The following is a 17142-nucleotide window of genomic DNA, read 5'->3' on the forward strand; positions in this document are numbered from 1 at the left end:
GTTATGCTGTGATCAAGAGTGACATTTTTGGACATTCTTGCATCTTCCTACATTTTTTATGAGCATTTCTGAGGGAGTTGCGATTAATTTAAAAAAAAAGGACTTCAAAAGAGCTCCAGAGAAACAGCAACAAGACACCAGACTGAGTTGCCTCGACTCAATTTGCAGTTTCTAATTTTAGTGTATGCAATTTCCTATACTTGATCTTTTCTTTTTCTTTTTTCTTAACCCACTGACCACAAACCATGAGGAAATAAGGACCCACCCTGGTTGAAAGGCCAGCTGCGTAGACGTGGGCGTGCGTGTTCTATTTGTGCGTGGGCACTGCACACTGTGCAGCCACCCTTAAAGCCCACATCTCTGCTGATTTGGAGCAGTTTAAGACTGGGGAGGCTGTCTGTCACCTTCTGCTATTTAGCAGCAGAACTTCTGCATTCTCCTCCCACTGCAACAACATCTGCACACTAATGCGGACTACCTAGCGTGGATATAGCACCCACTCAGTGTGCGCTGTTGTTGGTTTTTTTTTTTTTGTGTCCGATGGAAACTTTCCCCTCCACATCAGCAATGGCAAAGTGGTTCATGCACACGCTGCATGTGTTGATGCTCCTGCAGAGCACTTGGAGTAAAATGTCCGTGGACGTGCGTCCGAGCGGCCACTCTGCGCCGGAGCAGCGCGTCTTTACGCACGCAAGCATGGCCTCCGCCAGCATGCTGCACGTCTACGAGAGATACAGCAAGGACCCACGCAGCCACAAAGAGGGGAACACCGTGAGAAGCTTCACAGCTGTTCCGAGTGAGTCCTCGCTGCACATTTACTGCTGACACAAACAAATTAATGGCGCGATTTACGGGACAAGCGGTATAAAATGGATGGATTTATAATGATGCATTGGAATCTGCTGCATAGTGCTGATGATAAGTTGTGTCTGAAAAATGCCGACTAAGTGATTGCAGCGTATCATAGCAACATGCTCCCTGCTCTAAGTCAGTGGTTCTCAAATGGGGGCACTTGAAGCATACTTGCCAACCCTCCCGAATTTTCCGGGAGACTCCCGAAATTCAGCGCCTCACCCGAAAACCTCCCGGGACAAATATTCTCCCGAAAATCTCCCGATTTTCAGCCGGAGCTGGAGGCCACGCCCCCCCCCCCCCCCCCCCCCCCCCCCAGCTCCATGCGGACCTGAGTGAGGACAGCCTTTTTTCACGACGGGAGGACAACAGGGTGACAAGAACTAAATCATCCAGACTAAAGATACATTGTATTATTATGTTTATCTTACCTAAAAATAAATATATTTATTAATTATAAAAAAAACAACTAAATAAATGTTTACTATATTTTGCTAAAAACATCAACATTAATTGTATTTTTATTTTTTGTGACTCCTTATTACATCAAGCCATAGAATTATACCGGTACATTAAAATAAACATATTTAAAATAATTAATTTTAAATTATCATAATAATTCATTTAAAATGGCCATATTTATTTATTAAAATAACTGTTTGTTTATCAATAACTTTAGCATTTTATTTATTACATTTTGAAGCTCTCAGAAGCCAAGTTATGTTATATTCATGTTATATTTATGCAAGTTTGAAGTATCAATGATCTAAACACAGTTTTGTTTGCATATTTTCAGGATGTAGATATATATATATGTATGAAATACTTGACTTGGTGAATTCACTCCTCCCCTCTTAACCACGCCCCCACCCCCCACCTCCCGAAATCGGAGGTCTCAAGGTTGGCAAGTATGACTTGAAGGTATGCCAAGGGGTATGTGAGATTTTTTTTAAATATTCTAAAAATAGCAACAATTCAAAAATCCTTTATAAATATATTTATTGAATAATACTTCAACAAAATATGAATGTAAGTTCATAAACTGAACATCAAATCAAGTAGGCTATTCCAATCATTACCATAAACCCAGAGTTTCCCCCATGCCATGATGGTTTGACCCTACCTGGCGGTGCCATAGGCACCAACTGTCAATCAACTATCCATGTAGAAAACAGTGGAGGCTTGGTTAAAGCGTAGCAGTAATGCAGCTGAAAACAAGGAGGAACATGGGCCAAAGAAGGCCAAACCAGAGCCGGCAAAATTCAGACAGTATTCCGAAGAATATGTGTTAATGGGATTTACGGCTTCGAGTTGTAACCCCCACAAGGCATTGTGTTTTTTCTGTGGAGAAATGTTAGCTAACAGCGGCATTTTACTTCTTTATCTCTTTTTTTCAACCTTAAATGCTTTGCTCTGATTAGGGGGTACTTGAATTAAAAAAATGTTCACACGGGGTACATCACTGAAAAAAGGTTGAGAACCACTGCTCTAAGTTATATCATGAAATGCAACCTTTTACCCAAACAAAAACAATGCATGATTTCTCCGGGAGATTCTTACCAATTTCCTTGACTTAGCCACGCAAAAAAGAAGTTGTAGCCCTCTGTTTTTTTTTTCAAGTTTTCCTCTCTATTGGCGTGTAGAAAGATGTCTGGAGTACCAGATAGATTGATGTGTCTGGGAACGTAACCGCAGATAATTAAAGTTAAAAAGTTAAAGTACCACTGATAGTCACACACACAAGAGGTGTGGCGAAATTTTTCTCTGCATTTGACCAATCCCCCTTGATCACCCCCTGGGAGGTGAGGGGAGCAGTGAGCAGCAGCGGTGGCCGCGCCTGGGAATCATTTTTGGTGATTTAACCCTCAATTCCAACCCTTGATGCTGAGTGCCAAGCAGTGAGGCAATGGGTCCCATTTTTATAGTCTTTGGTGTGACTCGGCCGGGGTTTGAACTCACGACCTACCGATCTCAGGGGTAGGGAACTTATGGCTCTAGAGCCAGATGTGGCTCTTTTGATGACTGCATCTGGCTTAACACGATAAGTAGTGAATAACTCCGCTGGTAGTCACAGTTTTAAAAATAACGTTCAAATTATAAAACATTCTCATGCATTTTAATCCATCCATCCGTTTTCTATCGCACCTGTTCAAGAAGTCGCATTAATGGTAAGAAGTATTACATTTATTATTGGTTAGCTTTAGAATAGCAATGTTATTAAAAAGAATAAGAGACTTATTATACTCTAAAAAGGTTGGTCTTACTTAAAAATGCACGCATTTAGTTGTATTCAGTGTTAAAAAATATTATATGGCTCTCTAACGGAATTACATTTTGAAATATTTGGCTTTCATGGCTCTCTCAGCCAAAAAGGTTCCCGACCCCTGGTCTAACCACTAGGAAAATCTTTTTTTTGAGAACGTATAGGGCTAGATTCCATTGCATTGTTTGATATTTTTGCTTATATCTGCTTTTTGTGGTCTCCTGCTGGCCCCACTATGGACTGGACTCTCACACTATTAACTAGATCCACTATGGACTGGACTCTCACACTATTATGTTAGATCCACTATGGACTGGACTCTCACACTATTATGTTAGATCCACTATGGACTGGACTCTCACACTATTATGTTAGATCCACTATGGACTGGACTCTCACACTATTAACTAGATCCACTATGGACTGGACTCTCACACTATTATGTTAGATCCACTATGGACTGGACTCTCACACTATTATGTTAGATCTACTATGGACTGGACTCTCACACTATTAACTAGATCCACTATGGACTGGACTCTCACACTATTATGTTAGATCCACTATGGACTGGACTCTCACACTATTATGTTAGATCCACTATGGACTGGACTCTCACACTATTATGTTAGATCCACTATGGACTGGACTCTCACACTATTATGTTAGATCCACTATGGACTGGACTCTCACACTATTATGTTAGATCCACTATGGACTGGACTCTCACACTATTATGTTAGATCCACTATGGACTGGACTCTCACACTATTATGTTAGATCCACTATGGACTGGACTCTCACACTATTATGTTAGATCCACTATGGACGGGACTCTCACACTATTATGTTAGATCCACTATGGACTGGACTCTCACACTATTATGTTAGATCCACTATGGACTGGACTCTCACACTATTATGTTAGATCCACTATGGACTGGACTCTCACACTATTATGTTAGATCCACTATGGACTGGACTCTCACACTATTATGTTAGATCCACTATGGACTGGACTCTCACACTATTATGTTAGATCCACTATGGACGGGACTCTCACACTATTATGTTAGATCCACTATGGACTGGACTCTCACACTATTATGTTAGATCCACTATGGACGGGACTCTCACACTATTATGTTAGATCCACTATGGACTGGACTCTCACACTATTATGTTAGATCCACTATGGACTGGACTCTCACACTATTATGTTAGATCCACTATGGACTGGACTCTCACACTATTATGTTAGATCCACTATGGACGGGACTCTCACACTATTATGTTAGATCCACTATGGACTGGACTCTCACACTATTATGTTAGATCCACTATGGACGGGACTCTCACACTATTATGTTAGATCCACTATGGACTGGACTCTCACACTATTATGTTAGATCCACTATGGACTGGACTCTCACACTATTATGTTAGATCCACTATGGACTGGACTCTCACACTATTATGTTAGATCCACTATGGACTGGACTCTCACACTATTATGTTAGATCCACTATGGACTGGACTCTCACACTATTATGTTAGATCCACTATGGACTGGACTCTCACACTATTATGTTAGATCCACTATGGACGGGACTCTCACACTATTGTGTTAGATCCACTATGGACTGGACTCTCACACTATTATGTTAGATCCACTATGGACTGGACTCTCACACTATTATGTTAGATCCACTATGGACTGGACTCTCACACTATTAACTAGATCCACTATGGACTGGACTCTCACACTATTATGTTAGATCCACTATGGACTGGACTCTCACACTATTATGTTAGATCCACTATGGACTGGACTCTCACACTATTAACTAGATCCACTATGGACTGGACTCTCACACTATTATGTTAGATCCACTATGGACTGGACTCTCACACTATTAACTAGATCCACTATGGACTGGACTCTCACACTATTATGTTAGATCCACTATGGACTGGACTCTCACACTATTATGTTAGATCCACTATGGACGGGACTCTCACACTATTATGTTAGATCCACTATGGACTGGACTCTCACACTATTATGTTAGATCCACTATGGACTGGACTCTCACACTATTATGTTAGATCCACTATGGACTGGACTCTCACACTATTATGTTAGATCCACTATGGACTGGACTCTCACACTATTATGTTAGATCCACTATGGACGGGACTCTCACACTATTATGTTAGATCCACTATGGACTGGACTCTCACACTATTATGTTAGATCCACTATGGACTGGACTCTCACACTATTATGTTAGATCCACTATGGACTGGACTCTCACACTATTATGTTAGATCCACTATGGACTGGACTCTCACACTATTATGTTAGATCCACTATGGACTGGACTCTCACACTATTATGTTAGATCCACTATGGACTGGACTCTCACACTATTAACTAGATCCACTATGGACTGGACTCTCACACTATTATGTTAGATCCACTATGGACTGGACTCTCACACTATTATGTTAGATCCACTATGGACTGGACTCTCACACTATTATGTTAGATCCACTATGGACGGGACTCTCACACTATTATGTTAGATCCACTATGGACTGGACTCTCACACTATTATGTTAGATCCACTATGGACGGGACTCTCACACTATTATGTTAGATCCACTATGGACCGGACTCTCACACTATTATGTTAGATCCACTATGGACCGGACTCTCACACTATTATGTTAGATCCACTATGGACTGGACTCTCACACTATTATGTTAGATCCACTATGGACTGGACTCTCACACTATTATGTTAGATCCACTATGGACTGGACTCTCACACTATTATGTTAGATCCACTATGGACGGGACTCTCACACTATTATGTTAGATCCACTATGGACTGGACTCTCACACTATTATGTTAGATCCACTATGGACTGGACTCTCACACTATTATGTTAGATCCACTATGGACCGGACTCTCACACTATTATGTTAGATCCACTATGGACTGGACTCTCACAATATTATGCTAGATCCACTCGACGTCCATTGCACTGGTCGCCCAGAGGGGGAGGGTCCCCACATCTGCTGTCCCCTACAAGGTTTCTCATTGTCCCATTGGGTTGAGTTTTTCCTTGCCCTGATGTGGCATCTGTTGTGGTTTGTGCAGCCCTTTGAGACACTCGTGATTTAGGGCTATATAAGTAAACATTGATTGATTGATTGATGATGTCAGCACTTGCGTACACAGATAGTTTGCACTCCGTTTGCTGTACAGTAGCCATGTTGGTTTGGTGGTATTGTTGCTTTTCTGCGATTGCAGAATATTTTAGAACCTCGACAAGCGTAATGGCACACCTGACATGAGCGAGATAATCGTTTTGTCCATCGATGGCGGGTCAATCCGTTGAGAAGTGGTGCAGCTATTACGTTGCGTTGCTGAAAAATGGCCTATGGAGCAGTGGTTCTCAACCTTTTTTCAGTGATGTACCACCTGTGAATTTTTTTTTAATTCAAGTACCCCCTAATCAGAGCAAAGCATTTTTGGTTGAAAAAAAGAGATAAAGAGGTTAAATACAGCACTATGTCATCAGTTTCTGATTTATTAAGTTGTATAACAGTGCAAAATATTGCTCATTTGTAGTGGTCTTTCTTGAATTATTTGGAAAAAAAGATAGGTTTTTATTTATATTTATAAAGGATTTTTGAATTGTTGCTATTTTTAGAATATTTAAAAAAAATCTCACGTACCCCTTGGCATACCTTCAAGTACCCTGGGGGTATGCGTACCCCCATTTGAGAACCACTGCTATAGAGGACTGGAAATTATCCATTCAATCCAACTTTATTCATAGAGCACCAATACATACTGAAAGGCACAGAAACCAAGACAACAAGGTAGAGATAAAATAAAATTAAGACATAAGAATGTGGATAAAAAGAATAACTAAAATAAACAAAAAATAATAATATGTAATCCTTAAAAAACTAAGCTAACACCAAATAACATAATATGATACTTTAATATACTATATGAGCTTTAAAGGGTTTTATGTGAGTCATCCACTAATTACATTTTTGTTTGACACATTTCATCCTCAAAAAGACATTTTATGAGTTATAAAAATCCACTACACAAGATTTATAAACATTGATCATACTGACAGATTTTGGATTGAGTGTCATTTTTGTGTCTTTGCAGTAATGTTATGGTTGTGTTGTTTCATTTGTGTAAGCATGCGGTTTATTTTATTTTAACTGTGTTAAATTAAACAACATGTCAGATTCAACATGCAGAATGAGAAGTAGGAACTTATTTTACTGCATCTGCATGTCTGTCCACTTCCTGTGTTAGGTTACCAAGATAACACATGCGTAATAGTAGAGTTAATAGAATTGAAGATGGCCTGTTTTGTAATAAAAAGGAGTTTGGTGATCTTGTTTACTTATATTAAAATGTTATGCAACGTGCAGTGCAGTTCTACAAAACCCAAAACCAGTGAAGGCCCCCCGACTGTTGAACAACTTAAGCTGTACGTCAAGCAAGAATGGGAAATAATTCCACCTTAAAAGCTTCAAAAATTGGTCTCCTCAGTTCCCAAACATTTATTGAGTGTTGTTAAAAGGAAAGGCCATGTAACACAGTGGTAAAAATGCCTCTGTGCCAACTTCTTTGCAATGTGTTGCTACCATTAAATTCTAAGTTAATAAAAAATTAAAAGTTTCTCAGTTCGAACATTAAATATCTTGTCTTTAATTGAATATAGGTTGAAAAGGATTTGCAAATCATTGTATTTTGTTTTTATTTACGATTTTCAGAACGTGCCAACTTCACTGGTTTGGGTGTTTTCTTTATTGCAAACTGCCACCACAAAATAACTATTGTTGAATAAGTCTTAAATCATAACTGAGCATTATTATCTTTACAAAGGCTAGCCGCCCACATTTAAGCTCTACATCTTCATGCATGTCAGTGTTGTGAAGAATGGGGCTTTTTAAGTCTTTGTTCGTGGGTTTGCCTGCAGTAGCCATAAAAGTGGAGGTGTTAGACAAGAGGCTATTATTGCATGCAGGCGGACACACAAAAAAACCTTGACGGAGCTGTTTTCTCATAAGCATTTCCTCGTGCTGTAAAACTGTTAAACGCAGACAATGTTTATGTTTCAAGCAGGGCTGCGGCTATCGATTATTCTGGAAATTGAGCAATTTATCGATTAGTTTGTTCGATTCATCGAGTAATCAGATAAAACACACATTATACCCTCAATGCATATTTTAGTCAAAATAGTCGTAAAATAGCTGCGATGAGGTGGCGACTTGTCCAGAGTGTACACCGCCTTCCGCCCGTGTGCAGCTGAGATAGGCTCCAGCACCCCCCGACTCCGAACGGGACAATCGGTAGATAATGGATGGGAGGATAGTCGTAAAATAGCAATTGTTGAAATAAACAACTATTTTTCTGCTTGTCATAACATTCATTCTTTTAATTTAATAAATGTACATTAACATTGAAATTGCATTTCTAACGTGTGCATTAATCAAATATTATAAAAAATAAAAACGCCACACAAATCAGGGCACCTACACACCACCGGTCTCATGTGCACTTCATTGAAAAGAATGTTCGCATCTTTAAAGTTCCGGGCACTCCATGAGATTGATCGATTTAGCTGTTTTAGAAAAAAATTAATCGAGTTAATTGATTAATCATTGCAGCCCTCGTTCCAGGCGATTTTGCGGAATTACTTATATGACACAAGGTCACAAAGTAAAGTGTGTCTGCAGCTTTAATGCTAATGAGCTGTGTTTGTCTACAGTGTGCGTCTCCAAGAATCGCTATTTTATCCATTTTTTTACATATAAAATGTAACTAGATTTAAGTACATTCCATATATCATGTATATGACGCCACGTCCAGACTCAGCCGGCCTAAACACTTGGTGAGAAAACAAGTACTCAAGCGGCACTCAGTGTGGACTCAGTCGGACTGCCTCTATGTAATGTTGCAATGTTCAATGCCAAGAAAGAAAGTATGCCTTATAGAAAACGCTACAACTTACAGTAAGGCACCAATTTTCAAAATACGCTAGCTCAATGCTAATTTACATTGGATTTGCTTTAGACATGCTACTGATTAGCAAAAGTGATTTTAAATGCCGATTTCATCACCTCCAAATTTGGTACAAAAAAACTACAACTGAAATTTATGTTACAATCAAACAGCTGCTGTGTAATAAGTACACTACTTAAAGTGCAAAGACTTTGTCTACGTGCAAAAGACTACATTTTGCTTAATGGCAAAGACTACTCCCTCTACTGTAAAATATTTGCGAATGAGACTCAGAAGTGTTAAAAGTGGTTTTGGCTTTTAGTTAGATGGACTATTGGTGTCAAGGTGACAGAAAAAAGTGTCCATCACAACTGAGCATGAAGAGTTATGGCAACTTCAACTAGAAAAAAAGTGACGAAAACCTGTAAAAGTAAGTTCAGTTAACTTAAGAAAGTAAGTCATGGTGGGCCCGCGATGTGACGTCACACGCAGTGTTGATCTTTGAAAATCTGATCAAATAAGTTCAACCAACATATTTTTTAGTTCTCTTAATTAATGTTTTCCAGTGAACAATACATGACACAGAAACTTGAGTCAAGTCAACAAGTCTATTACCGTATTTTTCGGAGTATAAGTCGCACCGGAGTATAAGTCGCACCTCCCGAAAATGCATAATAAAGAAGGACAAAAACATATATAAATTGCACTGAAACTATGAAAAAAACTGCGACTTATAGTCCGAAAAATACGGTATATATATTCCATGGCTCATAAGCATAATCGAAAGGTTAATGGTTCGATACCAGCTGGAGAGCTCAGTGTGTGAATGTGTGTGTGAATGGATGAATGTGGTGTTTAATGTAAAGCACTTTGCGTATCATCTCAGCTGCGCTATACAGACCATTTACCATGATTTACAGTTGTAGGAACTTGATAAAGTGAAATCAGACAACTTGTGAAGTACCTCTCTTGAGTCAACAGACTGAATGTTTTGAAGTGCAATATACAGTATTTTTCGGACTATAAGTCGCAGTTTTTTTCATAGTTTCATAGGGTGCGACTTATACTTAATTTCAACTTATGTGTGAAATTATTAACACATTAGCGTAAAATATCAAATAATATTATTTATCTCATTCACGTAAGAGACTAGACGTATAAGATTTCAGGGGATTTAGCGATTAGGAGTGACAGATTGTTTGGTAAACGTATAGCATGTTCTATATGTTATAGTTATTTGAATGACTCTTACCATAATATGTTATGTTAACATACCAGGCACGTTCTCAGTTGGTTATTTATGCGTCATATAACGTACACTTATTCAGCCTGTTGTTCACTATTCTTTATTTATTTTAAATTGCCTTTCAAATGTCTATTCTTGGTGTTGGGTTTTATCAAATAGATTTCCCCAAAAAATGCGACTTATATATGTTTTTTTCCTTCTTTATTATGTATTTTCGGCCGGTGCGACTTATACTCCGTAGCGACTAATACTCCAAAAAATACGGTACTTGACACTATAAGTTGAAACTCAGTCAAAGCAACAACATGACTTGACTGAGTTGAGTAATCAATGTTTTCAATGTAACATTAACTGCAGTTATCTGTTAAATGTTACATTAAAACATGTAATGTTATCATTACACAAATTAACGTTTATTAACACATAAACACACAAAAATACCGTTGAGTTTTGGTATCGATACTGCGAGTAAAAATGTAAAAAGTAGCCTGTCTGACGTCTTATCTTTTCTGACGTATACGCGTACAACCACACCAAGTGCTGCAAACCTCAATCAAGCTATAGCCTTTAATTTAATTTGACCCTTTAAGTAGAGAAGTTGGGCAAAGTAAGAAGCAATTTTTTCTATATATATATAATGACATATTTAAGTTTCTGGAACTTATCAGCAACTACTGTGCATTTCTAGCGGTTTCCATTCAGTGCAAGTCATGCGAGTGAGGTAAAGACAAAAAAAACGTACCGTGGAGAGTTGAGCAACAGTTCATGTGGAAATGCAACATATTGAGGGTTTTCTTGATGTCTACACATGCATACGCTACAGTAACAAAATGTTATGTTTCTCTCTTTTCCACATCATCCCCCCCAGAAGCGTCGCACGGAAAAGAAATGTTGCAGTTCAACTTATCGTCCATCCAAAACTCCGAGGTCATCCTCTCTGCCTCCTTCCACTTCTTCTACACACGTCAATGCCACCGTCTGTGGCGTTCCCGTCGCCGCCATCCTCTGGTCCTCTTCCATGGATTGTTGTCCGACAATCTGCTGGGAAACGCCACTCTGAGCTCCTTTAAGAAAGGAGCCTGGCAGTCAGTGGACGTCACAAGCGTAGTCCAACAAGGCAAAGATCGGGTCATCATGGTGGAGTCCGATTTCATTTTAGCGGGAATGCGACAGAGGAGTCCCAACGACCACGAGCGTCTCTCTTCGGACATTATGCCTTTTTTAATCCTCTACGCCGATGACCAGGCCATAAATGAGCCCAACAGCGTGGCCGCCACGCTCCAAAGGTACAAACCCTTAAGAGTGGAGGAAGATGCAACCGCATCATCCTCAAGAACCCGAAGGGAGCTCCATCTCCAAATCCAAACCAATGACATCCCAGAGGTCCAGTTCGGCACCTTAAAGAACCACGAACTGTGGCAAAGCACTTTTTTCCCTGGCAAATCCAAAGCCAAAGCAGGAAGGAAGCAGCACCAGGAGGACCGGGAGGCCCTGGGCAAACAGCAGGTGCTGAGCTTTGACGAGAGGACAATGAAGAAGGCCAGGAGAAGACAGTGGAGTGAGCCCAGGGTTTGCTCAAGGCGCTACCTCAGGGTGGACTTTGCTGACATTGGATGGAGCGAGTGGGTTTTAGCGCCAAAGTCATTCGACGCCTACTACTGCGCTGGTTCTTGTGGATTCCCCATCCCTAAGGTGAGCACCTTTTGACAAACTGAAATTAGCTGAACGCGGTGAAAATGTTCAACACAGTCTGATGTAGGAAGCTGGTTGACCTGGGATTTCTTTAAGTGTTCCCGTAGGAAACTATAACAATCCATTCCAGTCACACTCATCATCTGAAACATTTAACTTCAATCAATCAATCAATCAATCAATTCCTTCTATTGTCCTTGTCATAATAACACTTAAGTCATTTTGTTTGGGCTTCATCTCCACTTTTTTTTTCCAATTTCGCCAATCAAGAACACATGTTTTTCCTTTTCTGCGTATTCTAAATAGTTAAAAACTGCTAGTAAGAGGTGGCTAACAATACAGGTAAAAGGGATACAATCTAATCCACCTGTAAAGCGCTCTAAAAAACATCCAAAAAGCTACAAAACACTGTTTTACTTACATGTTAAAGTTAAAGTTAAAGTACCAATGATAGTCACACACACACTGGGTGTGGTGAAATTACCCTCTGCATTTGACTCATCACCTTGTTCCACCCCTGGGAGGTGAGGGGAGCAGTGAGCAGCAGCAGTGGCCACGCTCAGGAATCATTTTGGTGATTTAACCCCCAATTCCAACCCTTGATGCTGAGTGCCAAGCAGGGAGGTAATGGGTCCCATTTTCATAGTCTTTGGTATGACTCGGCCGGGGTTTAAACTCACAACCTACCGATCTCAGGGAGTACACTCTATATAATAACAGGCACATTCATGCTAACTGACATTTATGGTATTTTTCTCATTTCAAGCATTACCGTAACTTCTTTCCAATAGGCACATTGATTTCACAGAGCGTTGAAATGTGCTCCGTAAAATCAATGTCAACAACAACATAGAGAGCACTTTCTGTGTTTGCTGACTTTTTGAGCGTTATCATTTACCATGTTTGCTTAACGAACATAAAACAGTAACTTGCAATGTCTGCTCTCACTGGGGTGCCGACAAATGGGATGTTTACATCTTTCAGGGCTTGCGCTCTCCTTGTGCTAGTAAATACAGAATGAGCGTCACTCCTCGGCCGAAGGACTGCGTGCAAGGCGATGTCTCACAACGCCAGAAAAGTAGATCCTTGGTGTTAGCTCTTACATTGTTGGCGGCTTTTGGATGTTTTTTTGGAATGCTTTATAGGCCAAATAGATGAAACCCATTACTTAGACTTAGACAAACTTTGTTGATCCACAAGGGAAATTGTTCCACACAGTAGCTCAGTTACAAAGGATGGAAAGGATAATGCAGGTATAAAGTAGACTAAAAATGTACCGTAGTAGCAATATAAAATATAACATATATGTAATATGTTTACATTACATTACATTACATTATGTTTACATTACCTGCATTGTTAGCAGTTTTGAACTAGCCATTGTTTCCTCTTTACAAAATGCAATAAAGAGAAAGACTTGTGTTTTAGTCTCACCTAAGGATTGTGGATGAAGGGCAAATTTTTTTTTTTTTAAAGTGCAGTTCCCCTTTAAACAATTTTTAAGTAACATTTTCTCTGTCACACTAATGTAAAAATAATAATAATAATAATAATAGTAGGCTCCAGCTCACTTGCATCCCACGGCGGACAAGCAGTATAGAAAATGGATGAATTAAACTAATTTAACGACTATCAAGCTTAATTGGTTTTGGGACTAAGCTTTTAACTCAAAACACTTGTATCTCAAATCAATTTATTGAAAGCATTAAAACGGGTGCTTGGCGCCCAAAAAGAGCACAATTTTAAAATTTATAATGCACTTTATTTAAACTAACTTTCACATATTCTATAAAAAAATCAGACCATAGCGAGTACTACTAACAACTATAGCGATGTTATGAAACAATGCAATAATGATGTACAGTATTTACCTTGGAGAGTGGACTTCCACTGTATTTCTTTCCAGCTGCTTCTCCGTCAAACACACCATCAGCAGCTATTCAAAATGTTCATTGATAAATGTCTGCTGCTTAGAGATTATATTTAGACTCATTCTGCGTCAGTGGTGCAGATTAGCAGTGATACGCTCAAATTGCTTTGCCAAGTTAGCAACCCGCTAAGTCATGTTTTTGATGATTTCTTTTTTTTATTCAATGAATATCATCCACTTTGTCTTCTAGGCACTGTCCTTCGTACTCACTTTGTTCCGTCCCATGGTTAGAAAAACCGAGTCATGTCCATATCAAGCTATAATTTTACAGAGTTCACTGTGACATTTGCGACGCCAACTAATGGCGGGGATGCTTGTAATACAAATGTGTAATTGCAACATTGAATGAGGTTGCTAGATACGCAGCTGAATCCAGCTCGATCGACTGGGCTACTCCAAGGAACTTTAAACTTCAACTACTAGGTGTTGAGGTGCTGGGACCATAATAGCTGAATAGACAAGTGTTTTGTCAATAACAAGTCTCTCACCAACACATTTTACACAGAAATTAGGCTATTTCAGGTAGAAGTACGTCATAAGTGCGTACAATATCACAACAAATGGCAATCATATGGTTATTGTCAGTACTATCAGAAAATAAACACTAAAACGAACTACAACCAACGCTAGCAATGGTTTTACTGGTGAAAATAAGTAGAGCATGCTTAGCAGCCTAATGTACGCCCAAAACTAAAGAGGAGACATTTCACCAAGGTATGCCTATAGGCTACTGTTTCAAACGTTTCAGATTGCCATATAACTTAGTACATGTAGTCCAAAATATGCAAACACAAATGAGGAATTATTTTATCATGTGATTTGGCTGTCTCCATACGTTTCACATTGCTGTGACAGCCGTGCTAATGTTGGAACCCATTTCCTCAGCGTATTAGCATATTGAGAACGAAGTAGGCACTGACACTACCCATATCCACATAGGTTTTATTTGTCGAAAATATATTTTGCGCTGTCAGTTCGAATACACATCGACATACAGGCTTCCGGGCATATATTTTCCCCATTAGCCTATATATCATTGACCAGGCAAGCATGATAAGCATTATACTAGGAGCTATGCACCATCACACTAAGCATTCGTTGCACGAACATACTAGCTTTGTTAGACAAGGTCATAGACTGTATTGGACAATAGTTTACATACGAAATGTCCATTTCCATTTACTACAAGTAATAGGAAAACGTACATTAGGAAATTAGCAAGTTTGGCGTCAGATGAAAAAATCTTCTCTTCCTTCAATTGTCTCCCTCTTTCAAAGGCATCCCCGATAAAAATCCTCATTTTGTTCCTGGCTTTGTCATGAATAAATTGAGAATCGTAACAACGTCTTTTAGATTTACTAAGGTCTGACATGTTTAGTAACTTTACCATTGGCAGTAGCTATACGAAGAGGGCGGTGCGTAGCTGTCATCCTGGATGTGACACACCCACAGACTTTATAATTGGTCAAACGGTAGAGGGCGGGGCATCGAAATGAAAACAATAACAAGATTTCGGGGCTGTAAATCTAATTTTGAATTGAGCATATCCCTGCTGAACCACTGTTATCAGTTATAGAAGTATTCGAAAATAACACGATTTATTAATGCCTTTTGACATATCAGGGCCATTTAATGATGACTTGACATGAAATTATTACATCTGGCTCCTTTAACGCATAACAATTAGCCGAGAGACATCTCTTATCTCAAAACACCTTAAGTTGAGGTACCCCTCTATTCTACTAATTGTTACCTATCCATACAGTATACCGTACATGACAGCCTCTTCCTGCTTACTCCCCCCAAGGTGGTACGTCCTTCCAATCACGCCACCATCCAGAGCATCGTCAAAGCTGTGGGAATCGTGCCGGGTATTCCAGAACCTTGCTGCGTACCAGAAAAGATGAGTCCTCTCAGTGTGCTTTTCCTGGACCCCACTAGGAATATGGTCCTCAAGGTTTACCCGGGCATGTCTGTGGATACCTGTGCCTGCCGGTAGGAGCCGAGATCACCCATCTTTTATTTTTTCCTTCCTACAAACTGCCGTTCAGCGATGACAAGAAGTATTTTATTTTTATGACTCCTGGAAAGCTTTAGAGACTGATGTCAAAAACTGAATCACATAACATTAAGTTATGTGATTTCAACTTCCATCCATCCATCCATCCATTTCCTACCGCTTGTACTTAACCAACCATATATATATATATATATATATATATATATATATATATATATATATATATATAATTTAACACCTCCCATATAACTAGAAAAAGTTATTACTGCATGAGAGGTAATGATTTTGTGTTTATTTGCATTTTTACAGCGAGTTTGTGCCTCAAGCTGCAACACAAAGAAAGAACTTGTGTGTTGCTGCCACCTTCTGTGCATTTTTAACGTTGCAGGTGCTGCAGCAATGGTGCTTGCTGAAACTATTCGCTTCAATGCATTGATCATTTTCTATCCAATACAATGTGTACAGTTTTTCAATATGTACAGAAAATAGTATAAAACTCTAATTGTATAATCACATATTATTGCAGTAATTTAAATTGTTGCTTATACTGTAATCTGACGCTTGATTAATTCTGCGGTAGAAACAGCATGTGTGCTTATCAAGGTAATAAAGTAATTTTAATTTACATTAATTAAATCGTGATTATTTACTTTAATTAGATCTTTTTTGTTTTTGTTAAATTAGCAAAAAAAATTACATTTACAGTATAAACAGTGGGTCGGAAGTGATTAGTTTACAATTATAAAAACAAAATACATAGACTTAAAAAAAAAATTTTTTTTAAGTTGAGCGTACAACATTTACATTGAAAATATAAATAATTAAATAAGAAATGGTATCATTTTAATTTAAATAGTTATAATAAAAATGAATCATTTTCAAACGATGGATGATTATGCATGGCAAGAGAAGCCGTGGAGTTTTGAACAGTTTTTTCTTTAGTTTGATTTTCCCTGCTGTGTTTATTCCAAAGCCAGCAATATTTCATGTTTTCATGCCAGTGGATTTTGTCATTGACATCCATCATTTAAAGCCCCCTCAGTGGGAACTTTCAAACGCATGAATGGACCACTGAAAGTGATCTTGGTT

General features: G+C 39.0%; 1 protein-coding gene across 1 annotated transcript; it reads left to right on the forward strand.

Moving 5' to 3' along the window:
• The first annotated feature begins 388 nt into the window (after positions 1–388).
• Positions 389–16775, forward strand: LOC133610776 (growth/differentiation factor 10-like). The gene is made up of 3 exons (XM_061967391.1): positions 389–796; positions 11280–12103; positions 15841–16775. Exons 1-3 carry the CDS (start codon positions 541–543, stop codon positions 16030–16032), a joined length of 1272 nt encoding a protein of 423 aa, XP_061823375.1. The 5' UTR covers positions 389–540; the 3' UTR covers positions 16033–16775.
• The last annotated feature ends 367 nt before the right edge of the window (positions 16776–17142 follow it).

This window comes from Nerophis lumbriciformis, linkage group LG11, assembly GCF_033978685.3.
Source record: "Nerophis lumbriciformis linkage group LG11, RoL_Nlum_v2.1, whole genome shotgun sequence".
Taxonomy (NCBI): Eukaryota; Metazoa; Chordata; class Actinopteri; order Syngnathiformes; family Syngnathidae; genus Nerophis; species Nerophis lumbriciformis.

Bases quoted from the DNA above. Each gene is read 5' to 3' on its own strand.
- LOC133610776 (XM_061967391.1), top strand. From the start codon at position 541: ATGGAAACTTTCCCCTCCACATCAGCAATGGCAAAGTGGTTCATGCAC. The intron at 797-11,279 runs GTGAGTCCTCGC...CATCCCCCCCAG, and splicing joins AAGCTTCACAGCTGTTCCGA to AAGCGTCGCACGGAAAAGAA. The intron at 12,104-15,840 runs GTGAGCACCTTT...ACTCCCCCCAAG, and splicing joins GTGGATTCCCCATCCCTAAG to GTGGTACGTCCTTCCAATCA.